This window comes from Trichophyton benhamiae (assembly GCF_000151125.1).
Source record: "Trichophyton benhamiae CBS 112371 chromosome Unknown contig00074.8, whole genome shotgun sequence".
In the NCBI taxonomy this organism is placed as follows: Eukaryota; Fungi; Ascomycota; class Eurotiomycetes; order Onygenales; family Arthrodermataceae; genus Trichophyton; species Trichophyton benhamiae.
In genome coordinates, this window is record NW_003315102.1 from 346,793 (window position 1) to 372,486 (window position 25,694).

The window sequence follows — 25,694 nt, forward strand, 5'->3', positions numbered from 1 at the left end:
AGGCGGATGTTCGCTGCTGGACGGAGGTTACGGCGGCCAAAGAGAGTCCAACGCTAGATTGGACTGAAGTGAAGGGGAATCTGCGAAAGAATGAGGGAAACAGGGTGGCGGTGGTGCTTTTAAAGGCTCTGCGAGCAGCGAGAAGACGAAGCGGTGGCCGCAGGGTTTGCGCGGTGGAGACGGCGAGAGGCAATCTGGACGCTGGCGAAGAAGACCGGGGCAGACGCTAGCCGGGCAGGCTGACATTTGCGCTTCCGTAACCAGCGGCCGGCGAGCGCAATCGATGCTGTTGACGGTCTTGAGTCTGCTGGAGCTCGCGGTCTTAGAAATTCGAACGTTCGAAATTACCAATCAAGCGAAAAAGAAACGCCGGATATTCTCGCAGGTCACGTGATATGGGTTTCAGCCCCTTGCAGATGGGGCGAGTAGGGGGCGATAGGGGGAAACATGATTATCTGAGACCAGCGAGGGAGGGAGCGACGGCGATGGCAATGTGATTGGCAGGCTACAGGCCAATAGGGGCCTCGGGAGTGCGAGAAAGACTGCGGCGGGCCGAGGCGAGGTGCCAATCGGGGCCTGCCAAAATTGCTGTGAGTATTCTGTATGGCTGGAGAGATGCATAAATTCGATGAACGCCTCTAATGACAGATCCAGAAAAACTAAAACATGGATGAAACATGCTACAGATACATAGACAGACTCCTGCCCCTCGTTTCCTCCCCATGATTCCTTATCTTTGCTAACCTGACTACCCGGCGGGCGAGATCCACTGCTGAGTAAGTGGCTGCGATCTTGTCTTGTTGTCTAGAACGGCAGATGATCTCGCTGGATTTCAAAGAATACCCAGCCATTTTTTCTTCCTTGGACGGTATGCTTCTATCCCCTCGTATCCATGCTCACCGCCATTAGCCGGGTTCATGGCAGCAGCATTGAAATAATGATGTTGTTTGCCCTGAGTCTGCTGTGGCGGCGGCTGGGGAAGCATTCTGGGGGACGATAGCTCGCCCGGCCGACCTTGGACCGCATATTGCGCGTGGCGTGGAGAGCCCCGGACATTGATATCGTCATCATATTCGTCCTCATAGTATCCTTGCCTAGATTCCCGAGTAATGGGACGGCCGTAGTTGTGGTATGCATCGTTCTCGACCTGCTGCAGGTGCTGAGGCTGTTGCTGCTGCTGCTGCTGCTGCTGCTCGTCATTCGCCGCCTTTGCTGCTCCTGCTACTGGCTCAGCACCGTCGATTTGTGCAACACTGCTGTTATTTTTGCGGTGCCCCAGTTTCCACCATTGCTTTTTCTCAACTTCAACGCTGGGTTCAAACTCCCCATCAAACGATAACGCCGGGATAAGAACATGGTAAGGCGTTGTAATCCCGGCCGGATCTTGGGGCTTGACCTCGCAGTTGAACGTGATATGTAACCCGCCTTCAATATTAATAAAGTGGTGCTGGTCTGGACCGCCCTTGGCTGCCTGTTTGATCTCTCGAATACTGAGATCAGTGCGGCGTCGCACAAATTTGTTTGGTAATGAAGAACTGTCGCCGTCTGCGTCGGCGTAGCTCGGGTTTTGTGGTAACTGGGCGTCACTGTATGTCTGCTCTGGTAACTGGTTTACACTGTCCCTTCGCAATCGTGGCTCATCATAGCTCATACGCTGGGTAAACTGATCCTTCGGGATGGGATGACTTATCTGCGGACGCTGAGCTTTAAGGGACAGCCGCCGCATAAGGCCATTAGCAGGTCTGTCACCGCGAGACATAGAAAGTGTTCTCCCTAGCCTTCCGGGACGCATATCGGCAGAAGATGCCGGAGAAGCCGGGGAAGTGGGTTCTGGCGGGGGTGTAGCGGGAGGAGTGCATCCTACCGACGGCCCGTTAGTAACTAGAGGTGCTTATTTTTATCTTTTTATAAGGGTCTATAGCGACCAGCGAATAACAACATACCTGGAGTGTATTCTCTGATAGAGCACCAGTTTCTTCGGGGTAGCAGTCGTTTGTTATTTCGCGGCCGTCCTTCAACATCATGCCAAAACATTGCTCGCATATCCTCAACTGTTTTGAGGTCCAAGGTATGTACCTTGTTGCGCTTGTTGAGGGTATCGGTCATGATTTCTGAGAGGGGAGCGTCCACTATTGGGGAAGATATTACATTTGGCATGTATCTGTAGTCCTTGTCCTTGGGTATCTGTAGGCTGGGGTCTGAGTAGAACTGTCCAACAGCCGCAAGGTTGGCTCCGCCCCTGGAACGAAAAGAAAAATTAGTATAGACAGTTTCTCATAACATGACGAACAAGGGATAAGTGACGCATACCCTAATATTATCACTCTCATCGATTTCTCAGCCGCAAGTTCTTGCAAATCTTCTATCAACCATTTCCGTTCAAGTTTGTGTTGTTTTGAAGTCCACTGATCGTCCATCTTCTCTGAAGTGTTTTCAATCTTAGTGCTTGCGTTGCGGAAGACACCGTTCCTCCCAAGAGCCTTTGCAGGGCCTTTGAGAACTCCCTCAATCAACGACTATTTCAACTGTTAGAATTATTCAGCCAGGCGAGAATTTAATGTGGTCCTTACAAGTCTCGGGAAAGCAACCGGAACTCCAACCAGTACCAGTAAATGTTTCATTTCTCCCTTCACAATCTGTTGGTGACATCGATCCCAGATAAGGTCATAACTCTCATCAATCATAATATCCATTTTCTGTGTCATGAAATTAGTATTGATACTGCTGGTAATTCGAGACAACGGGCATCTTCTCTTACCGATCGTTCAGTGCGGCAATCAATTGCCAAAAGACCTATTCTTTCACCCAAGTTCATGAGCAGATTTCTGCTCTTTTGCCGGATATATGGTCCTTCGGCCGATCCAAGAAGCCAGCTTGGTTCGTGCTCCTCCGTCTCCTCAATTGCAGTCTGATGCTGGAAGAGCAAGTAATACTTGAATGCAACATTTCCTAGCCCCGAGAAAACAGGGGATTTCATCAATTCATCCGTAAACGAGCCGTAGCCGCTAATAATGTCGTTATCATCCCACATATTAACCATTGGAATTTGAGAGCATGCCATGCCAAACAGGCCCTGCGAAAACCAAGCTGCATAATTCTCAAGGTAGAATTCTTCCAGTTCTCCCTTAATGTCCAGGTTCAGGGGATATTCATGCTTTTCGTTCTTCCCTTTTATTTCGATCCATTTTCGGAAATGGTCAGCTTCCACAGTAATGGCGTTATTGTTGATTTGTGATCCTCCGCCAATCATGACGTGGAATGGACGCGACTGGTGTGCGTTCAGAGCATCCCGCCACATAGGGTCGGGGCCACTGTACTTGTCGGTATCAACGGACATACCAAATCCATTTCCGGTGTGGTATAAAATGTTCATTGCCTGGCCTCTGGCAGGCACCCAGAAACCTACCACGGAGCCATTATTGATACGGTATGCAACATGTTCCTCCTTGTCTCCAAGTTCGATTTCTAGGTTGAATCGCCAGAACGTGGTATCCCTACCAGGGTCTATGTATACCCGGCTAGCCTTGACCACCTTGTATTTCCCAACCATTTCTCCGTCAATCCCTTGGATCCTGGTATCAGGTGGGATTGATACACGACGACTAGCGGCATAGTCAATTTGGCTAGGAGACCGTTCAAATAGGCCTTCCTCGGTTTCGTCATAGCAAAGATCCAGGCCTTCTTCTATATGATCCACAGGCTTGACATAAAGCAAGTTACCGTTTCTACCTATTTTTCCTAGGCCGGCTATGGGGTCAACATATTCTGGTGCTAGAGGTGAATCGTGGTCGCTTGGATCACTGGACGGGGGTGGTGGTATCAGCTCCTTCGGTTGAGAGAATATCCTCAATGTCGGCGGGGTGTCATAGAATGATGCAGAGTCCTGGGTAACGATCATGATAGATCCTCGCCAAATCTCTCGCTCACAGGGGCCATTTGGCAGATCTACTAATTCCTTGGTTGTGCCTGTGAATCGAAGGAGAGGCCCACACTTTAGATATAGAGGCGGGTTAAATGGCGTGTTTTCTGGGCCGCACAAGTTAGCACTCATAAAAAGAACGAAAAGATGGAATCACCCGCATCCTGAAAACATACTCTTGAGTGTGACTCTAGGTAAACCGCTCTCGACTCCTCTGTGGGCATTTCTAGTTCCCCTGGTCCCCCGTCCTCTCCAATCCCTGTCCATATCCGGTACCCGGAGGTCAAAATCGGTCAAACATAACCGTCCAACTACTGCATGCATCCATTCAGATACTGGCGGGGGTGTCGGCGGAGGAACCGCAAAGGAAACAGAAGCGTGCTTCTGCTTGCTCGGGCCATTCTTCGTATCTTCAGCCTGAGAAGCTTCTGAATCGATTGCTCCTGAGCAAGTTTCTCCAGCGGGCGGTTCAAACAGTTCTCGTGTTTGCTGTATTTGGTTGTCCTTCGGCAGTGGAGCTCCTGGAAGCTGGCCATGATGATTATCCGGGATTTTTGCGGGCTGATTCAAAGAAGTGGGTGAATCATAACCCGGCGGAGGATGAGTTCTCTCATACTCGAATCCACCCGCTTGAGCATCGGAGACCTGGTCTGGGTCTGGCTTTTTCAGTTCCATCTGGGCGCTTTCACGGATCTTGTCCTTTTGCTTGGTGCTTAGACTCCTCAGTAAGCCAGCTTCCTCAATATTTGAAGGTTTGAACGCATTCTCCTTATTCCTAGCACTCTCTGGAGCAAGATGGGGTTTACCGCCTGCATCACGGCTGATGGTCTTGCCTTGGAGACCTGCCCGAGCTTCTCTCAGTAGCATCTCAGCCTCCTCGACTCTTGCGCGCTTTTCTTCCTTGCTTATATCATTTAGCGTGAGCTCAAGTTTTTTCAACGGCGAGCGTGCTGGTGCCCATTCCTTTGCTGTCTTCTTCTGTCTCGGGGCCATCTGCGAGTTTTGGCGTATCACAGGTGAGGCTTCGACACTGGCTTGTGAATGTGGCGGTGAGTTTATATCTGGTGATGCCGGATTTTGTTGTATCGACGGTGATTGCGAGTTTGCTTTCTGGTATGTGCTAATAGGGCTCATAGGTGTGTTCATAAGGGGGCTCTGTGCTCCGTTGGGCGAGACTGACTCGTACGGTAATTCATCTTGCCCACGCTCTTTGGCTCGGTGTGCAAATGACATAGATTGGGAAGGTTGGCCTCGAGAGTTTACTGGTGTATCATAATCATCTTGGGTCTGCGGCTGGTCTGGATAGCCACTCTGATGCATTGTCCCGTTTCTCCTCTGGGTTGGGCTGTAGTTCTGGGATTCATCATACGGTCTTGATGCTCTTCTGGAAGGCATTGTGCGGTGAGTGCTGTGAGATGTTGCTCTTCGGTGAAAGGTTTCAGTTCAATGCCTCCAGCAACATAGTATCTTCAACATTAACCACGCCTTGGGCGTTGCGAGGGGGGAGGAGAGAAAGGTCGGTCTGGCGGAACGGGCAACTGATAGTCCATGCAGGTTAACTAGCTGATAGACACTCTTTCGAAGGCAATATTTATCAGTGAGAAAGTCAGAGGCTCACCTTATCCCGCAGTATGATATCGCTAGCCTGCCAGCGTCCTGAGAAGCAGCTCTGGCGTGTTTTGCAGCAGTTGTGCTCCTCCAGAGTGACAAACGGGAGCGGTTGTTTGTTAGATCTGCCAGAAAACTAGCAGTTAGCAGTCAACTAACTCGTTAGTTACCGAGCTAACCTTGGTGACGGCAGGCCGGGGACGTACCTGTGGTGAAGGAGACGCCAGCTAAGGACTCCAATGGGCAGACGGACGATTCAACAGCACAACGGCGAACAGCAGGATGGTGACAGCTGAGTTGCCTCGTCAATCGAGAGAAAAAGGCGATGCGAAGGGTGGTGGCCACGACGTCGGCGGTGCGACAGGCCTTGCGGTGGCTGGCTGCGCTTCCACGTCATTGGGCGCCCGGCCTCGACTCCCTGCATACACAGCATCCGCCGGCCAGGGATGGCTGGCAGTGCGCAAATGATGGTGCAGTTCGCATGTTAACACTCCAGGCGGGCGGTTGTCATTGCCGTTGTATAGTCGGAGAAATCGTGCCTGCGCGGGCGTTGAAGGCGAGATCCACGGTTGAACAACGGCTTTGCCGGCTTTTCAAAGCTTGGTCGCTGGTCGTTTTGCCACTTAGCAGGCTTCTATATCTACAGGACTACGCTGCAGCGACCCAGGACTACGCGGTTGTCGAGCAGCTGAGTGCTGTAGGACGATATCGAGTGTCTTCAACAGTCACCTTGGCCAGCTGATGCAGCAGGTTGGAGGCTAAACGGGCCAATGCGAGCCGCCTTGTTTCATACTTTGCATGCGATAACTACATGATAAACGTCATGCAGCAACAAGCCTTTTGTTGTCGATTAAAGCACTATTATTGGTCGAGTAAGCTAGGTTATATGTATCGAGTCGAGTTGAATGTACATTGAATCGCATAGCAGGTTCAGAAAGGGTCTTTGAAACTCGAATGCTCCCTAGAAGAAAGACGAAATAATCAACCATAGAGTTAATATGTGCCGAAAGCAAAAAATAAAAGTCATGCATAATGAACAGTACCTTCTACCTGGTGGTTCTATAGCTAACGGTGGTTTGAGACACGGCTTTGGTGGAGATAACCATCGTGGGTATAACAGACTTAGCAGGTACCCTATGGTTCACCTATAGTTGGCATAGGGCGAAGAAGATTTGCAATACAGATGCCGATCACTACATCATAGTTAGACTAATAGGACAGAAAGCCTGCTTCGGACTAACTTACAAGGTCCATTGGAAGCTGGCATCGGGGGCCCTGATAACCAAATCCATGCACCGAAGCTCTTCCTCTGTCAAAGGGATTGCCTTGGAAGTAGCTTCAAATAGGGGAGTGTTATAATGATCATTGCCGCACCTTATGGCTGCCATTTCATAGAACCGCGGATAGAATCCAGCATAGCCCCAGTCAAGCAGACATATCGACTCGTCTTTTTTCAGTACCATGTTCCGACGGCATAGATCCATATGGCAAAGAACAAGCGGGTAGGGCGTCAGGTCAACGGTCTCGTCAATTGGCTCAATCCGCTTGTTGACCCAGTCATTCACGTCTTCTAGGGACCGGAACTCCCTTTTGGCGCCACCATCCCCCCACAGAGTCCCTCGGGGTATGCCGCCGCCAACAGGGCCAGGCACACTTCCCCCGGCTATCTGCCCTAGGTGGGCAATTATCTTGATCAGTTTCCTTGTGATCTCACTGTCTGAGCCAATGTTGTTCCGAGTTTTCAGATTTTGGCCGGGTATATATTCCATGAAGAGGTAGCCGTTCAACTTGGCATCCAGAGATTCACGGTGCTGGAAATAGCGATACACTCTCGGGACCTGAACGATCTTGGGATCGAGGTGTTGATAGGCATATTCTTGAGTCGCCGCTTCGCCGGGAGAGACACCGGGGCCGTACTTGACGACGATATTACGAGTGATCCGGACAACAGGGTCGCCCCAATTTGAATCATTGATTTTTCGGCTATGCTTCAGGCGGTGCGAAATACTGATGAGCCAGTCTTGAGGGGCACGCTGGATGAAGCTGGCCGGGAGGAACCACAGCAGCCACCCCACAACTATCGTTATAGCAGCCGTAAACATATTATTATAAGCTTATAGGAACAAATGGAGACACCCAGAAACAAAAAATAAATCAAATAAAAGGAAACGTCGTGACTTCGTGGGTTTGGGCATCAGGGCAGAAACGAGGAAAAAAAAAAAGTTTGTAGCATTTGGAACGGCGTTACAAACACGCAGGCCGTAGACTCCTTTTCGCCAGTATGAACATGATCAACATTTCCGGAAAAACAACCAACTATGCGCTCGCCTGCCGAAGAATCGAGATGCCAACTAAGAAGGCAAAGAAGTGTTTAGTTTTGGCCCGCAAAGCGTCAACTAGACAGATATTTATAGGCGGCTATTTTAAGCTTCTTGCCGCTCGGGAACCATGTTATTAAGCGAAAAGAGTCCGTCGTATAAAAAAAAGTCGCGCACGTCATTTACGTGGACAGCTTCCTAGATCTGAACGCCATTGATACATTGAACTGGCAAAAGAATGTCGGGTCAGAGGGTATGACGAACTTCGGTCACTATCGCCATGAGATGACGGCATAGAGGGTGAGCATGCAGAGCAGCAAGGTAAAGAAGACGTACATATTTCTAGTCGCCTTCTGCACCTGTGCGTTATAGCACTCTTCACACCTCTTGAAGAACGATATGGAGTCGTTGGTCCTGGGAAAGGGAATGTCTGGGATTTCCTTGCCGAGAAACTTGCACAGTGGCTCCCATCCGTCCTCAACATCCCATTCCAGCAGCTGATCCTTGGGTACGAGACTCCGTACCCGCTCGCAGTGCTCCATCAAAACGTTGATGGAATTTTTTTGAAAATCGCCTCGGTAAAACCAGTTCAGGGTACCTCGATAATAACCTTGCTGGGCCCAGAAGAGCTCAGCATGGAAGAAACTTTTCAGCCAAAACATCCAGTCCTTTGAGTGCACGATAATTGTGTTCTTCACGCTCCTATGCCATGCTCTGACATCGCGTCTTGTGTTCAGAATAACTTTTGCCTTGGGGTATGCTGCTATAAGCTCAGCAGCGAAGACCGCGGCAGCATGGTCCGTCATGGCGGCACAATGGCCCACCACTCTGTCAAAATCTGCAGCGGTAATAGAGAGCTGTGCCGAATTAGGATGGCTTGCATTGTGCTTCAGTCTCTGACGATGAAGGAGGTACCATGCTTTATCGTCTGGGGGATTCATAACAACGCCATATCCATGGTAGGTATGCACATAGCCAAGGTGTATTAATGCTGTCCGAAGGGACCAGGTGCCACTCCGAGAAGGCCCAACACATAGCACTTCCATCGGCCGTGTGCGAACACGGCATGGCGGGTTCAAGGGGTAAAATAAATTCTTTATCTCCTCCATTTCTAGGGGTGTAATCTGTATGTAAACGAACGTCCTCGAGACTATCAGATCTGAGACGGGCCTGGATTGGATAGCGATTATATAGGTTGGCTCTCAACTGCCAAGCAAACCAAGTCAAGGAAAAGGGGAAGAAAGATGATAACTGGGATGGACGTACCCTCAGGCGCGTTATATATGGCCTGATAACCTCCACCAATATATACCCTCTTTCAGCCATGTATTCACAATGCTCAAAGAAATGGTGGACTTGCAGAGAGCTGCTTGATGTACCCCTGTACATCAACTGCCTAGCCGTGAATTGGACATGCTTAACGAGAGCAGGCCTGGTTAGCATTGTCATGACAGTGACACGGTCTGGTTTTGACTCGGATGGTTGGATCTTAGCTCTAGAAGTTTGCATATAAACCCCGTCGCAACCCAGCTGACTTCAAGGATTGACTCGAGGTCTCGCTTGAATCACGAACTACATGAACATCTGCAGCCAGGAGTAATCCGTCTCAATGGAAGAGAAAATGTGCCTGCCATGCAGGCAAAACACGAGGAGCCATCTCAGCCCACTCAAATCCCCAGATTGATCAAACTTCCCGGCCCTAAGCCTAACAAACCCCAGGCGGGCCAGACTTGAATGACCAGGTATGTTCGTTTGCTCAGAGAACTGAAAGAACGTAGAGTGGCGTTGATTAGCGTGAATGTTGCACAGCGAAGATACAAGCGAACTGTGATGCGCGGAATTGCTGCATGATATCTGTGCCAGTGATGCTGCAATAAAGGCATTTTGTTAATCCTTGGGCCTCTTTCTCTTCGATCGAAAAGAACAAAGAACTGCCTTGCTCTAGAACAGCCTCCAGTCAATGATACGTCCCACTACAAGTCGTCTTCTTTGCTCCTCTCTTCTCCAGACAACCTGAAAGATATGATATTTATTCCGGTATTTTCCACCAGCATATACGGAGTAACCGGGAGACTACGTGGTTTGAGCTTCTATGAAGACAAAGGACATAGAGACAATACGTCCCTTTATATAGCCTTGGTAATGACCAGGGAATCGTCAACCTTCTCTTCCAAAAACAGAACAATGTCATCGATTTCGTCTGGAATCTTGTGCCAATTTCCAAACTCGGGATACCATTTTCCATGTAACATTCATTTTGAGCTACTCTGACAGCAAATTAGACGTCCCTTTCTCCGTGGTGGACAAAGACCTTAGGATCCGCAGCGCCATGGCCGAGAAAGATTGGAACTTTGAGATGGTTTAACGTTGGCTGTACATGCTGTGTTCATGACTCAAACTCGTCTACCACAGTCTCCGGCAGAGGCGGAAGGTTGGGGATGTCACGTATATAATCCATGACTTGGTAGATAAGTGGTCGTGCTGCATCACCATCCCGCACGCAGCATAAAAGTAATAATTTTTCGCCTTCTATGGCTCGGCTGCACTATGTAACTCCACAATCTTATTATACATCGTCAAAAGAGCTTCCCCATCAAAGATACATTCTGGATCCCGTTCGCTATCCACGGCAACTTTCCATTGTCTCAAAATTACCTTGCACATTTTTTGGATAGTTTCGCTCTCATCATAGGAAGCATACATGTGGAGAAGTAGTGTATCGGCGTAAATGTTCAGGACGGACACCATTTTAGAGTCTTGAGAAAGAGTTTCGACATAGCGGAAGGGTATCCCGTAGATATCTTCAAACCCGGTGGCCCATTTGGTAAAAACGGTAGTGCGGCCACGGCTGCTGAGTAGATGGCGCAAGATCGTAATGTCCATCAGTATGGAGCCGCCGTGAGCGACTGCATTTCTTTTTGCTCGATAACTTGGGCCTACCTTGTGACCTGAATGTAGTTGATAAATCGGCGCTCGAAGCTCCATCATGGTCATGATTGAGGCGTCGTATGCTCTCTGAGACTCGCTCTTCGTCTCCTCTAACGCTTTTCTGAAGTTGCTATTCGTCTCCTCCAACGCTTTTTCTGACTCTTCAACCCTTTTACGCAAGCCTCGGAGTTCTTGGAGTAGGCCAACACCATCCTGGTTTCCACAGACGCGCTGGCTTCGGTCAAAGACAAAATCTGTCGTTTGAAGGCTTCGGGCAACACTTTCTTCTGTGTCTCCAGGCATAATTTTCAGCTCTTTAGATATGATACCCTGCCAATTTTGGCCCTGTTCGATAGTGTTAGATGCTGGTGTTCGCTGAGTGGGAAGTTAACTATCTTTGAACTTGCCTCTATTTCTACTAGCGGGTCAGCCGCCTCCTGCCCTCCTGGTCGATGACGTTTTCTTGCGTGTGCATTCTCGTCCTGGGGGCACGATCGTTTCATGCTTACTAACTAAGTTAATTATTGTAAAAATCAGAGACTTGAACGTCAAATCACAATATCAATTTGCCTCACCTGGTATTAACGATGGTCAGGAGGGAGAAGGCAGAGGAGGAGGAAGTCGACTCTGTGTACAACGAAGTCCAATACCCCAGCAGACGCAGAGAAGAAAGCGGTTATCGGGGGAGGAAGGCCGGCCTGTCGTCACGACAGGGCCAAGATGGTGAGTGTGAAGTCGAAGTCAAAGTAGAAGTTGAAGTCGAGGAAGAAGTCGAAGAAGAAGAAGAACGTGATAAAAATGAACTTGATGAAGATGAGCTTGTCGAAGTCGAAGTCGAAGTCGAAGTCGAAGGCGAGGAAGAAGTAGAAGAAGAAGACGAAGAAGAAGAAGGGATTGTTGTGCTGGCGCGGGACAGACGCGTTTTACTTCTAAAATGGGAACCAGCAACACACCCCACAAAGGAACAACACAGGCAGGTTCTACTGACTGGGTAGTTTGATGACTTCCATGAGATTCCAAAGAGAACAAGGAAGCTGCAAGATATCCAACGAACCAACTTGGAAACGACTCGAAATTTATGGAAGTAGGAGGTGTATATATATACAGTCACCTACATATTGACCATACTAGGCATAGGATACGTCTATGTCTCTGCCGATACTAACCTGTCTTCCACTAGACAGGTTGCTATTCTGGCCGCTTGTAGGCCCAAGATCTTCCTTTACTTTCATTCCCCGGCTGTAGAGAGCGCAGAGGCCTTTTGAGTCCCCTGGTATGGGAATTCTAGATGTCTCCGAGGCTCTCAAGTCCGATAAAATCGTTTAATATGTCGCTTAGGTATGAAACTACATTCCTGCTATTTGCAGGCAGGTCAATAGTAACGCCGAAAGGTATCTCGCTCCAGCAAAGGGGTTACATAAATTATGCCGCCGCAAAGTCTAGGAGGTTTTTATTAACCAAAGAGATTGTTTTACATCAACTTTCCAGGATTCGACATGTTAATTGTGCAGATAGTCAAAACACTGGGTAACGGTGGCACCCTGGTCATTGTGCAGCAGATTTCCCGCGGCGACTGGTTGGCAATATCAGAACTTATGTTGCGAGAAAACATTACCGTCACCCTGGCAACTCCATCTGGATATCTATCCAGCAGTTGTTTGAAAATGATAGCAATTCTCATAGTTTAGGATGCCTATGGAATATACGCATTGCCTCGTTTATTCCATTGATCCAGAGAACCTCCAATGAAAATTTGTCTTTTAACAAAATAATCAACCTATCACAAATCAAGGAAATTCTCAATTGGAATAACTATAATCCGTCAATAACGCTTTCACGTGACTCTATTTTCTCCCTTCAGTTTTTTTTTATGGAGAAAAGAAGAAGAAAAACAGCAAAAATTCACAAGGAGAAAAAAGGGGCAAAAGGCGGAATGGAGAAAAGGAGGCGACGGGGAGGAGCAGGACAAACGAGGCTCGGTGGGGGTCAAGTACGGAGTAGTTAGGGGATAGACAGCAGAGGATGGTAGAAGGCTGGCTTGGAGCGTGTTGAAGGACAGTGTTGGAAGACAGACAAAGGAGCCGAGTATCGTAATCGTAGCGGTCAACCCAGCAAGGGGCCTGCCAATTGCTCTCTGTAGATACAAGTTCGAAAGCAACGCGAAGAACGGCAGAGGCGCAATATAAGATTAAGCAGGGAGTCCAGTGTCTCTGAAGCAGCGGAACCTAAGTAATAAGCAACCAAGCATTGCTTTTGTTGGTGGAAAAAGACACGAGAGTCCGCCCTGTCTTGCGCTTGACCTGCGTTATGATCAACGTGTCTCCCAGCTCCGAGAAGTTCAAACACCTACAACCCTCGACCGGCGCTCCCTGGACCAGCAACCTACTTCTACCAACCTCCCTTCTCCCTCTCTTGTACTCCTAGATAACCTCGCAGGCTTACCTGTTCTTCTTTTTGTCCTTCGAGTTCAGGAAAATATAGGCGCGAGTCTGCTCTCTAACCGGGGCCGAGTCGAATGAACGCCAATCGATAAATTCCGCCGGATTGAAATCCACCCCCCGGTTCTTCGCGGTGTTCCCAGGAGACAGAAAGAGACGCTGAACATGAAGCTCCGAAACATATTCCGCCTCATGGCCTTGCTGGTCGGCGCTGGTGCCGTCGACGCTGCGTTATACCGCCGAGATTACGACGCCCTCGACTACTTTGCGGTCCATCTACACTCCTCCGTCTCGCCAGCCCAGGTAGAAGAGTTACTAGGAGCTAGACATGAAGGCCAGATAGGAGAGCTGGATGGGCATCACACGTTTTCCATAAAAAAGGACAGAGGTGTAGACCTGGATGGGATACTCGAAGACCTCAAGAGAAGGTCTCTGCGGCGGAGATCGTTGGAAGCCCGTGGCGAGCCTGCCGGGACAGATGGACTGGACGGGATACTATGGTCAGAAAAGCTGGTCCCGAGGAAACGACTCCATAAACGAGTGCCTCCGCCGCCGCTTGAGCTCAGTCAACGTATACCTGAAAAGGCTCCAGATCCTGCAGCCCAGTCGAGGCAGGGTGAGATTGCAAACGCCCTAGCCATACGAGACCCCTTGTTCAAGGAGCAATGGCATCTGTTTAACGCGTTTACGCCCGGAAACGATCTCAATGTAACGGGTTTGTGGCTGGAAGGTATTACTGGGAAAGGGTCGATTTCAGCCATTGTTGACGATGGCTTGGATATGTACAGCAATGATCTCAAGGATAACTACTTTGCGAAAGGCTCCTATGACTTTAACGAGATGAAAGCGGAACCTCGACCTATGCTCGATGACGATAAACATGGCACTAGATGTGCCGGCGAGGTTGCAGCAGTTCACAATAATGCCTGCGGCGTGGGTGTTGCATACGATAGCAAAGTTGCTGGAATTCGCATCCTGTCGAAGTATATCAATGATGCAGATGAAGCCGAAGCCGTTAACTATGGATTCCAGGACAACCAGATCTATTCTTGCTCATGGGGCCCAATTGACGATGGCATGACCATGGATGCACCGGGTCTCTTGGTCCGTCGAGCGATTGCCAATGGTGTTCAAAAGGGCCGTGGCGGCAAGGGCTCCGTTTTTGTCTTTGCTGCCGGAAATGGAGCAGGCCACGATGACAACTGCAACTTTGACGGTTACACTAACAGTATCTTCAGCATTACCGTGGGTTCTGTTGACTGGAACAATGAGCACCCCTACTATTCCGAATCATGCTCCGCGCAGCTGGTTGTGACGTACAGCAGTGGAAGCGGTGGTTATATCCATACTACCGATGTGGGAGCCGATACTTGTTCAGGCTCCCATGGAGGAACGTCCGCAGCTGGTCCCTTGGTTGTTGGTGTCATGGCCCTTGCTCTCCAGGTTCGCCCAGAATTGACCTGGCGTGACCTACAGTACATCCTTGTTGAAACTGCCGTTCCTATAAACGAGACCTCCGATGGATGGCAAACTACGAGCATTGGAAGGAAGTTCAGCCACGATTTCGGTTATGGCAAGGTTGATGCATATTCCACCGTTCACCTGGCCAAAACGTGGAAACTCGTCAAGCCCCAAGCTTGGTTCCACTCGCCATGGTTGAAGGTCTACCACAACATTCCTCAGGGCGAAAAGGGAGTGTCTACTGCTTTTGATATATCTCCCGAGATGCTCAAGGCACATAACTTGGAGAGAGTTGAGCATGTTACCGTCACGATGAACGTCAACCATACACGCCGCGGTGATCTCAGCGTCGAGCTTCGCAGCCCAAGTGGTGTAATCAGCTACCTTAGTACCGCTCGAGCTCAAGATTCTGAAAGAGCCGGATATGTCGACTGGACCTTCATGTCTGTTGCTCATTGGTAAGTCATCTCCGGGTCCGCACCGTGCTTGTCAAGCTTTATCACTAATCCTTTCCATGTAGGGGTGAAAAAGGAACAGGAGTCTGGACCGTCATTGTCAAGGATACCGTTGTTAATGATCACAACGGAACATTCCTTGACTGGCGACTTACACTATGGGGAGAGTCTATCGATCCCAAAATTCAAAAACTACACCCTCTGCCAGACGCTCATGACCATGACCATGATACCGCCATTCCAGCGCCGCACGTCGGCACAGCCTCCGTCCAGCCAGGACCGACTAAGACCAGCCCTCCCTTCCGCCCTACCGACCACATCGACCGACCAGCTCGGCCAAAACCAACAAGCTCCAAGAAACCAACTCCTACTACCACTACCACTGCCACTACCACTTCCACTGCCACTGCCGCATCCGCACCTTCGACCGGAGCATCAGGAGAAAACTTCCTTCCTTCTCCTTTCCCAACCTTCGGTGTATCAAAGTACACCCAGATCTGGATCTACGGCTCTATTGCCCTGATAATCGTCTTCTGCACTGCACTAGGCGTATACTTCTGGATTCAGCGTCGCAAACGCCTACGCAACGACCGCAATGAATATGAATTCGAAATGGTAGCAGAAGAAGATGAAGGCTTCCCACTCAGCGGTGCTGGTGCTAGAGGCAAAAAGAGCACTCGTCGCGGAGGAGAGCTGTACGATGCATTCGCTGGCGATAGTGATGATGAAGACCCTCTGTTCAGCAGCGAGGAGGATGATTCGAACGAATATGCCGATGCAGCTGAAGATGACGACTCTTACCATGATGAAGGACCAGAAGTCACTCCTCCAGAGTCTACCACTAAGTCATGATGACAACCAGACATTTCATTTTCCTCCCATTCTTCATCATTATTAGACATGCATTTCATTTCTTCCACCGGTTCGCCTCAGCACGGCTTGTATTGTTTTGACTACATGAGTGATTCCCCTTCTGTTGTCTTCTCCATCCAAGTCCTCTTCTCTCTCTTCTCTCCTCTTTCCGCTTTATCTAGCTGCTTTTTCTTTCTTCTTCTTTCTTTTTTTTTTTCGTGGATATATTATACATGTAAACACCATAATTGTGTCTCAATGGCGTTGGTTTCTTCTTATACATGCTTGATTGATTCTTCATGCTCTTTTTACCAGGCTTGTTTTTTTGGTATACTCTTTTTTCTCATGTTGTTGACATTTTATGGGCATGCATTTCCCCTTGCTGTATTGATACGAAGCCTCATATCTCCATAGGGTGGACTCTGAGAACCAAATATAAATCGGGATGAGCTATGCTGGCAAAACATCTATCTAGCTGAGTTAGGGGTTGGCCGTTACTTATTAGATGGCAATTTTTCTACCGGGCAGAGTTAGAACCAAATACCGAGGTTGTTGCGTCTTCATGGCCACTTTAAGTAGAGGGAATTATAACAAGACCTTGCTCTGATTCTAGCTCCCCTAGGCAAGAGACATTCAAACCCTGGCTTTAAACCACAAAGCTAGAACTACGATTGTAGTCATGAACATGGCTTCTCCATATGAATGCAAGAGCCGCAGCGGGCAATACCTTCAAATATCGACTCTGTAAGAAAGACAGCCCAGCCCCTTTAGTAGCAGAAAAAAAGAAAGAAAAGAGGAACTTTGAAAATAAAGATGCTCTGTTCCAGCTCAACTCGTCAAGAGGTATCTTTTTGGGCGCTAAATGTACAACAGAGAAAAGGCTATGCACGACCGAGATAGTAGTAGTTATGGGGAACATCAAAGTGTCGCCAAAAAAAAAAAAAAAATAAAAATAAAAATAAAAATAAAAATAAAAAAAATAAAAATAAAAATAGTAAAGATAGGGAATATATCATCAAACGCCATTGTTCGTCCCTATTGCCGACACCGGGCTCCTAGACTCCAGAACAGGTAAAAATAGGAAATAAAAGAGGTGTATCTATCGTATAAATGAGGAAAACAAAGGTTATATATGGGTCACTATAGGTTCGTTAATGTTATCGTTCCCGTCAAGGAGATCGCCTATAAGACAGGCGTTGACGAAGGTGGTAACGGCAGGCTTGGGCTTTTCGACTTCTGGAGTGGGTGAAGAAGCTACTGCCGGGAAGATATATTCAAATAGATGGCCAGCCTGTTCCCATGTGGCCCTGAGAAGTGGTCCCCACCCCTTTCGCTGGCGGTTAGTCGCCTCTTCCTCGACTGGGACGACTTTCTCATCGAAGTTGGTGGTTTTCACACCATATCCGTCATGAACGTGGCCAAATACCACAAGACGAGGTTTTACTCGTTCTATCTCCTGGCCTAAGAAAGCACAGCCGCTCTGGAGATCGCCGTCCAGGTGTTTCGATGGCGGTTCGTGGGTCAACAAGACGTCGGTTCCTTCTGGTACTGCTCTTGTCCATACATCCGTGCCCCGGGGAACATGGAATGCTCCTACACGCGAGCTGGACGATATAGATGGTGAGCCATGGATTGCGACTTCGCGTCCGTTTCCGTGCTCTGGAAACTGTAGTGTGACGGAAGAGTCTCGGAGGTAGATGACGCTGCCGAAGTTCAGGTCACAGACGGTTCGTCCTGGCACGGAAGGATACCTGTCCGGATTGCGCTGAGCAAAGGGAGGGTCCAAAAGGACATCGTGTTCCCCAGCGACGAGAATTTTATATGTGTGTGGTTGAGCGGATAGCCATGTAAGCTGAGCCTGGAGCTCTTCGAATGTGCCGTTGACGGTCAAATCACCGGCGTGCAGGAGGATGTCACCATCTGGCAGTTCTGGTTGCCAGTTATGTGTGTCGGATATGCAGACCACTGAAATTGGGTGTTCCTGCGTGGATTCCGGTTCCGCTAGGGGTCGATAGTTCTGCCTCCCCGAGAGCCTGGCTGTGAACGCCCGCAGCCATCGGCTGAAGAAGGCGAGAAAACCGAACGGCCGCTGGCTCAGAATGAAGGCTTTGTCAACCGGCATCGAGTCGCACATTTGAATAAACCCATCCAAATAGCGAGAAAAGATAACTCTATACATATGAAAAGGCAAACGTTCAAAACTAAAATGTTGTTATATTATATGGAGGGCTGTAGGAGCGAGGACGGGGGGAGGGATCAGCTCAAAACTCAAAACAGCATGCTTCAATGGCCAAACGGGAGAAAAGGAAGAACGGGAGTAGACATAAAAAAAGACGGAATCAGGAGGGAGAAATCTCTCAGGATCCGGGGACACACATTGGGACCGAGTATGGGTTATATATGTCTGGTATATCGGCCACAGCCCTTGACTAAAAGGGGGCGGCGGCTGCTGTGTATCCGGAGCGAAGGGAAGGGGGGGTTAGGGATCGTTCCGGAGAAACAGAGACAGGCCAGCAGAGGCAGCGAGCAGCGCAGGGCCAGCGAAGACACACCGACAGAGAGGGTCGCATCATGGATCATGGGCGGCCCCAAAGCAGATGCTCGACCAGCTGCCCTGCCTCCGCGGCCTCCCATGGGCCGCCCTGCCTGCTGCCTGCCTGCCTGCTTTGTCTCTCTTGCTGCGAAATGTGTCGTTTTTGCGTTGTTGCTGCGTGAAGAGCGTAATATATTCCCGATATCACAATGGCCAGTTCGTTACCGACAGAGCGGTTTTCTATTTAGCTTGTGGGGAACGCCAGGGCGCTTCGTATTAATAAGCTATTGTTCGCTGCAGAGAACAATAGCAACCTGCATGAGAAGGTGGCGCTAGTGTCACAATCGCCCTTTCCGCGATACGGCTGCGATACAGACGCCGTACATAACACATACAGCACGCCTTAAGAGCACACTTTGAGAGCAGATCCTCGAGCGGTGCCTCTGATGCTGCTCGTTCCGGGCTCCAGCAGCCCTTTTTGACTTCCTCTCAGCGCTAACTGAAACTCCGCCGGCCAGCCTATCACGGGCTGCGTGTGAGAGAAGGCAGAGTTTTGGTCGCACGGGAGTTGGTGCTTAGGCTCAACTAGCTTGCCGGGCGAGAGTTTGATACTCTGATCCATCGCCCGTAAAAACTGCTCTCCATCCTGGCTGATCGAGTGACCCTCCTGTGGCCGATCAGTATAATAACGAATGGATATATCGCTGGCCTGGCGTAACACACTTCACATACACCGGCACAAGGGATATCGGCATTCATCGATGCATACAGAGCCAGTGAGAGCAAGAGACCTGGTCTTCTGGTTGGGCTGATTCAACCCGACGAGGGCTTCGATATCTCCGGGGTTTAATGGGAAAGGCTTGCTGCTATGTCGTGATAGTCGTTACATCTCACATACATAAGCAAAAGCTATAAATATCAGCACAGACATCAATTCGTCGTTTCAGTGCACAAGTTCCCCACTAACGAGGATGCTGATAGCCCATGGCCCCTCGGTTCAAGGAAAAATGTGTGGTGGGAGCGTGTCTCGAGCCAAGGGGGGTCCGTTTGACCGTCTTACTACATCCCGCCCCAGGATCAGGCCTGCAGCCCGGAGATGCACGTCGTGACAGAACCTCATCAATTCAGCAAGAAGCTGGCCCTTAGCTGGCAGACCCTGCATGGGATTTCATGCAACCTTGCAATTATCATCCATCGAAGGCGCTTAGAGGCCCGTAGAGATATTTGTTTTACTCCTGTGGTAGTCTATGTCTGATAGACGAAGTAGTCAGTCACCATGGAGGCCCCATGTTGACATGGAAAAAAGCTTTGCATCTCCCATAAGGAAAAGGTCTAAGCTTCGTTTTCTAGTCATTATTCATGTCGGAGCATCAGCCAGGCTGCTCTACCCTGGCCCAATATCAAACGCCGTTAAAGACATCTCGAACAGCCATCAAAATAAAAAGCCGAAGTTGAAAAGAGGTGAAGAAAGCTCGGGGCAGGCGCTAGTCCCGAAATGGAGAGTCCTGACATCATTCATATCACGTGACTGTCCGCTGGCTCCTTCGCCGTGAACAGCGCAGCGAAAAGAAGAGCTGGCAGCGTCCGCTTCATGCGCACTTGCTGAGGAAGAAGAGACGGGACTCGCTTGTTTGTCTGTTGAATTGGGACGCCACGTATCCGCACTGCTAGGCAGACTTGCTATGTCACTAGATATCTTGCTCTGAGACGCGCCGTGAACCTCGTCGGAAGAGACCAAGCCTGGCCGACTCAGGCTCCTACAATCAGCCATCAAGCTCCTACAATCAGCCATCAAGCTCCCCGCATATATACATACATACATCCCCCATCAGCCATGGACCACAATGATTTCGACAGCGTCTCTTGGAGGAATGACGGAGATAGCGATCCATCGCGGCCAGCTACTTCGTACACAGATATCGATAACGCTTCCAGTTCGCGAGATGATCCTAATGGGAAACGTCGAATAAGCTCGACGGGAGATGAGGTGCTCTCGCCCGTGCAAGACGGCGCATTTGCGGCTGCGTTGGATAACGGTATGCTTGAATGCACAGTAGACACGCCTCTGAAGGAGAATGAGGGTACAAAGGATGTCTATGTTTCCTACCTGGTGTCAACTCATGTCAGTGTTCTCGCCATATCTTCCGGCAACTATACTTACAGATTCAATAGACCAATTTCAAATCCTTTCAAAAGACTGACTTCAGCGTTCGACGGCGCTTTACGGACTTTTACTTTCTTTACAATACGCTGTTCCGGGAGTATCCTGCTTGCGCCATCCCTCCACTACCGGATAAACACAAGATGGAATATGTACGCGGGGATCGGTTCGGTCCCGAGTTCACCCAGCGTCGTGCCTGGTCTCTTCACCGGTTTATCAAGAGAATTACACTCCACCCTGTTCTACGCCGAGCTCCAATCTTGGTAACATTCCTTGAATCCGGAGAATGGAATCAACACATGAGGATGCGCCCGACCCGCAGCGCCACTAATGCGTCTGACGGCGGGAGTAACATCTTCGACAATTTTGCAGATACCTTCGTGAATGCATTCACCAAGGTCCACAAGCCAGATAAACGCTTCACGGAAGTGAGAGAAAAGGCCGACAAGTTGGACGAAGATCTTGGCCACGTTGAGAAGATTGTTGCGCGGGTTGCGAGGCGCGAAAGTGACCTGGAGGCTGACTACGCTGACCTTGCCGTCCAGTTCCGCAAACTTGTCCCTCTAGAACCTGAGCTAGAGGTACCTCTACAGATCTTTGCCGGTTGCGTTGAGGAAACATCCTATGGTATTCAAAACCTGAAGGAACATACAGATCAAAACTACCTAGGCAGTCTTCGTGATATGGAGGCTTACATCTTATCTCTCAAAACCCTGCTCAAAACAAGGGAGCAGAAGCAGCTAGACCACGAGGCGCTGGTTGACTACCTCAACAAAGCCGTGGCGGAGCGCGAAAATCTGACCAACAACCCTTCCTCATACTACGCCACAAACCCACTAACAAGCAGCCCTGCTTCTTTCATCAGGTCAAAGATGGAGGATATCAGAGGCGTTGATCACGAACAATCGCGCCGAGAGAAAGTCCGAAAACTGGAGGTTCGAATTGATGAATTGACCCGTGAAGTTGAAAGCGCCAAAACAACTTCCGAGATGTTTGATGAAGAAGTTGTCCGCGAGGTTTCCGACTTTGAGCGTATTAAAGCAATCGAGTTCCGCGATACCCTGGGCGCAATGACACAGAAACACGTCGACTTCTACCAAGGTGTTCTGGCAACTTGGGAGCGCTTCATTGTGGAGATGGAAGCCGATGGAGATGATGTCGGTGGCAAGCATGATTTGAAAGCGAAGAAGCCTCAAGTTCGACCTGCATGAATTGGTTCGCCGTTTCTCTCTTCTCTCTTTTTTTAGTTTGTGTATAGATGAAATTTGGCACTAGAGCTCCAAGGCTCTTCTTTTTGCATGCCTACTTGGTTCTCAGTCATGACTGGCGTTATATGTTCTTTTTGGATGGCATTTGAGCCAGAGAATATGAATTAATAGCTGCATTATTCCTTTTCAACGATTCCTAAATTCCCAGAGTGTATTCCACAATTGGATTTGATCGGCGTGTTCTTTCACACGATTCTATCCCGTCGAGATGCTTTTTTTTCTTTGTCTTGTCCATTGAGTAACTTAACCGCATCCTGCATTACGTGCCACACATCGATCGAAACATCCCACAGAAACTGCTCCTAGTGTGTGATTGTATCTTGTTAACGGCCGCCGGTTAGTCTGTTAACAAATTGTGTTGTAGAAAAGTAGCCCACCACACTTTCGTAGTGGCCTACAGGAAGATATCCAGCCGCTAGATCTAGCACATTGTTTTGACTGCTATCTATACATTATTTATCCTTCCTAGTTTTAGCCCTTTTGAAGACTCAATTGATCTCACCACACTGTGTTCACATTCATCCGATCGCCAATTGGCATGTAACAATATCTGCCATTTCTGTATATAGAATATGGCAAAGGCTCGGTGGTAATCCGGATAGCAATGCCGCGACGGTTGCGTAAAGCAGAATATGCTAACGGTGTATCTTTATGCCATATTATTCGGTCAAAGTCCTACCGAAGGACCGCATTTGGTGGTGAAGACGCAATTCAGAGGACAGATACTTGTGTGGCACACTCTCAACCTCCACAGGAGACGTAGTGCAACGAAAGATACATTAGCCAGAAGATACGACTGCACACATAGACAAAGAGCAGAAACAGTAGTTGCTGACTGCTTGCTTGCTTGCTAGCCTGTTTTAATGACTGCTGGTCTTCTACCGGGTATAAATATCAGCATGTATCCATCGTGATGGCCTTTGATTTCCAAGAACCATCTCTTCCAATTTAATTCAATCAATCCTCTGAGACTTAGAATCTTTACCTCGTTGCAATCGAGCTACCGACTATTCCAACATGAAGCTCTCCTGCTCCCTTCTCGCAGCTCTCGCCATCCTGGGCCAGACTGCTATTGCTGCCGTTGCTAGTGTACCGATTGCTGCCAGGGCCGAGGCTGCAGCTGAGGGTCAGGCTGATTTACCCATAGCAATTATTCCTGTTAGCGGTATCTGTTATCGGGATTCCGATTGCACCCCAGGCGTAAGATGACATTCACTCTCATCATCACCATAGCTGTTACCGGAAGGCTAACTCATAACCCGTAGTGTGCGAGCATGGGCTTCAGAGGACGAGCCAGATGCCCCAGCCCTGGCAGATCAAAGTAAGAACATCAATCATTCCAGGTTATTAAATGCAGCTTCGTTACTGATATATCCTTCTAGTATCTGCCACTGTTACTAGAACGCTGGCATCCTCGTATGGCACCTTGAAATGGTATCCTCTCAATGGAGCGATGGAAATTAGGATGTTCAGCAATTGAATAGGGCCTGTGCAAACCATATCATGGCTAGAAAAGTTTTCAGTTGCTGCTTAATATATCAGTTTCAATGAATCATCATGTTATTCTAATGTGTCTGTAGTTGTTTCACTAGTAAAAGGCTGTTGGTGATGTCTTAGAGATATGCATGAGGTTCAAGGAGTCGATGACTCCACGTGATAGACATGAACAGGCAAGGTGGCCGAGCGGTCTAAGGCGCCAGATTAAGGCTAACCTTAATCAGTAATAATCAGCGGTGATCACCACCCAAGATATTCTGGTCCTCCTTGAGGGCGTGGGTTCGAATCCCACCCTTGTCACTTTCCTTTTTTTTATTTTTTATTTTGGTCGTCTGTTGCGTGATGTCATGACTAAGAGCTGACTAAGAGCCTGGACCTGAACCTTGATCCAACGAGGAACTTCCGTAGCTTCATTTCGCATACCTATCAAATATCAATAGCACACTGTGATAATCTGCTATCGCGATGCGCTCGTTACTAGGTGGCGCATTGCGCCCATATATATGCACGTCGTGTAAACGTGGGATTCAGGCACAGCGGAAGAGATTCGCCTCCAGTCTTTCGCAACAGCCTGACATCTATGACATTGTCTGTGTTGGAGGGGGTCCGGCAGGGTTAGCTCTGTTAACAGCATTAAGTACGTTCACCTGTACCAATGGCACCTCAGGTTACAGCTTCAAATCTTCCAGTTAACTAATATGTGATACTTAGGATCCTCTCCAATTACCTCCAAGCTCAAAGTCGCCCTCGTCGAAAGCCAGGATATCACCAAGGCCAAAAGCTGGAACCTCGACTCTGAGAACTTTTCCAACCGTGTTAGCAGTCTCACACCATCATCTGTGGCATTCCTGAAAAGTATCGGCGCCTGGCAACACATTGACTCCTCTCGAGTGCAACCATATGAGGAAATGGAAGTGTGGGATGGAGTGACGGGGTCGAATATTTCATTCAACTGGCCCCCCGGCCTGATCGATCACGATGCTTCTTCAAAGACAATTGCGACCATGACCGAGAACGCGAATCTAATACGAGGTCTACTGTCACGAATTGAGTCCCTTGGTGAAGATGTCTCTATTTTCTCTTCGACAAAGGTCACATCTATCAATAACGGCACTGATATTCCCGATGGACCCGATCTTTCGGCCTGGCCGGTTCTCACCTTATCTCCTTCATCTTCGACGGAAACCAATTCCAAGCTCCCTACCATTGCCGCTCGTCTTTTAGTTGGAGCAGATGGAATTAACAGTCCTGTTCGATCATTTGCCGGTATCTCGACGGATGGATGGGATTATGACCGACATGGTGTCGTTGCTACCCTGAAGCTCTCCCACTCGGCAGCCTCTTCATCCAGACCGGTAACTGCATATCAGCGGTTCCTTCCAGGAATTGGTGGTCCGGTTGCCATGCTTCCTCTACCTAACAACTTTGCTACACTTGTCTGGTCAACCACCGTGCAGAATGCTGCATATCTCAAGTCACTATCTCCAGAAGCATTTACAGCAATGGTAAATGCTGCTTTCCGCCTATCCATAACAGACCTGAAATACATGTTCTCCTTACCGTCTAGCCCAAACCAAACATCCTCTGAGACAAGCTATGACCACGCAGACGAGTTATCCTGGCGGCTCCAGCATACCCCTGTCCCATCGTATGTGCCACCAGAGGTTGAAACGGTTCACTCGAACACAGTTGCTGGCTTCCCATTACGCTTCCGCCATGCATCAACTTACATCTCACCTCGAGTGGCACTAGTCGGGGATGCGGCTCACGTCATACACCCTCTTGGAGGACTAGGGTTGAACCTTGGGGTCGGCGATGTAATTTCTCTCCATCGCGCGATTGAATATGCTGTGCAGCACGGAATGGATATTGGCTCTTTGCTTAGCTTGGAACAATATGCAGCTGATAGATGGATAACTAACGCTGGGATTGGAGGAGCCTGTGATCTTCTGCATAAGGCCTATAATGTTCCTGGCTATGGGCCGTTTGCATGGGCAAGAGGTGTTGGTCTAAGCGCTGTGAATAGCCTTTCGGCGTTGAAGGAGGTTATCATGAAGCGAGCTTCAACTGCTTGAACACCTTTTCTATCATGTACTAATTAAAATTTCAAGGTAGATATCCTTGCACACTGTACCAATATATGATTTTTACAATTTACAATTTACAGTTTCTAAATCCCACCATATCCATTTGTCTTGGGCAAAACGCTGTCAAACACAGAGTTTTTGCAGATATTTATCAGGTTTTATAAATATT

At 48.9% G+C, this 25,694-nt stretch overlaps 9 protein-coding genes across 9 annotated transcripts; 4 read left to right on the forward strand and 5 right to left on the reverse strand.

The window, feature by feature from the left end:
- Positions 1 to 832: 832 nt before the first annotated feature.
- Positions 833 to 5,314, reverse strand: ARB_00126 (uncharacterized protein; the record flags this gene model as incomplete). The annotated part of the gene is made up of 6 exons (XM_003013633.1): positions 833 to 1,773; positions 1,944 to 2,239; positions 2,311 to 2,516; positions 2,571 to 2,696; positions 2,759 to 3,966; positions 4,096 to 5,314. The coding sequence occupies 6 exons, from the start codon at positions 5,312 to 5,314 to the stop codon at positions 833 to 835; spliced, it is 3,996 nt and encodes a 1,331-aa protein (XP_003013679.1).
- A 1,454-nt stretch (positions 5,315 to 6,768) lies between these two features.
- Positions 6,769 to 7,629, reverse strand: ARB_00127 (uncharacterized protein; the record flags this gene model as incomplete). The annotated part of the gene is made up of 1 exon (XM_003013634.1): positions 6,769 to 7,629. One exon carries the CDS (start codon positions 7,627 to 7,629, stop codon positions 6,769 to 6,771), a length of 861 nt encoding a protein of 286 aa, XP_003013680.1.
- Positions 7,630 to 8,117: 488 nt separating this feature from the next.
- ARB_00128 (uncharacterized protein) lies at positions 8,118 to 9,354 on the reverse strand (the record flags this gene model as incomplete). Its single annotated transcript, XM_003013635.1, has 2 exons — positions 8,118 to 8,969; positions 9,112 to 9,354. The coding sequence occupies 2 exons, from the start codon at positions 9,352 to 9,354 to the stop codon at positions 8,118 to 8,120; spliced, it is 1,095 nt and encodes a 364-aa protein (XP_003013681.1).
- A 1,020-nt stretch (positions 9,355 to 10,374) lies between these two features.
- ARB_00129 (uncharacterized protein) lies at positions 10,375 to 11,076 on the reverse strand (the record flags this gene model as incomplete). The annotated part of the gene is made up of 1 exon (XM_003013636.1): positions 10,375 to 11,076. The coding sequence occupies one exon, from the start codon at positions 11,074 to 11,076 to the stop codon at positions 10,375 to 10,377; it is 702 nt and encodes a 233-aa protein (XP_003013682.1).
- Positions 11,077 to 11,360: 284 nt separating this feature from the next.
- ARB_00130 (uncharacterized protein) lies at positions 11,361 to 11,768 on the forward strand (the record flags this gene model as incomplete). The annotated part of the gene is made up of 1 exon (XM_003013637.1): positions 11,361 to 11,768. One exon carries the CDS (start codon positions 11,361 to 11,363, stop codon positions 11,766 to 11,768), a length of 408 nt encoding a protein of 135 aa, XP_003013683.1.
- A 1,608-nt stretch (positions 11,769 to 13,376) lies between these two features.
- Positions 13,377 to 15,979, forward strand: ARB_00131 (uncharacterized protein; the record flags this gene model as incomplete). Its single annotated transcript, XM_003013638.1, has 2 exons — positions 13,377 to 15,130; positions 15,193 to 15,979. The coding sequence occupies 2 exons, from the start codon at positions 13,377 to 13,379 to the stop codon at positions 15,977 to 15,979; spliced, it is 2,541 nt and encodes an 846-aa protein (XP_003013684.1).
- Positions 15,980 to 17,105: 1,126 nt separating this feature from the next.
- ARB_00132 (uncharacterized protein) lies at positions 17,106 to 18,101 on the reverse strand (the record flags this gene model as incomplete). The annotated part of the gene is made up of 1 exon (XM_003013639.1): positions 17,106 to 18,101. The coding sequence occupies one exon, from the start codon at positions 18,099 to 18,101 to the stop codon at positions 17,106 to 17,108; it is 996 nt and encodes a 331-aa protein (XP_003013685.1).
- Positions 18,102 to 20,346: 2,245 nt separating this feature from the next.
- ARB_00133 (uncharacterized protein) lies at positions 20,347 to 21,884 on the forward strand (the record flags this gene model as incomplete). The annotated part of the gene is made up of 2 exons (XM_003013640.1): positions 20,347 to 20,634; positions 20,685 to 21,884. The coding sequence occupies 2 exons, from the start codon at positions 20,347 to 20,349 to the stop codon at positions 21,882 to 21,884; spliced, it is 1,488 nt and encodes a 495-aa protein (XP_003013686.1).
- A 2,019-nt stretch (positions 21,885 to 23,903) lies between these two features.
- ARB_00134 (uncharacterized protein) lies at positions 23,904 to 25,513 on the forward strand (the record flags this gene model as incomplete). The annotated part of the gene is made up of 2 exons (XM_003013641.1): positions 23,904 to 24,075; positions 24,150 to 25,513. The coding sequence occupies 2 exons, from the start codon at positions 23,904 to 23,906 to the stop codon at positions 25,511 to 25,513; spliced, it is 1,536 nt and encodes a 511-aa protein (XP_003013687.1).
- Positions 25,514 to 25,694: the final 181 nt, after the last annotated feature.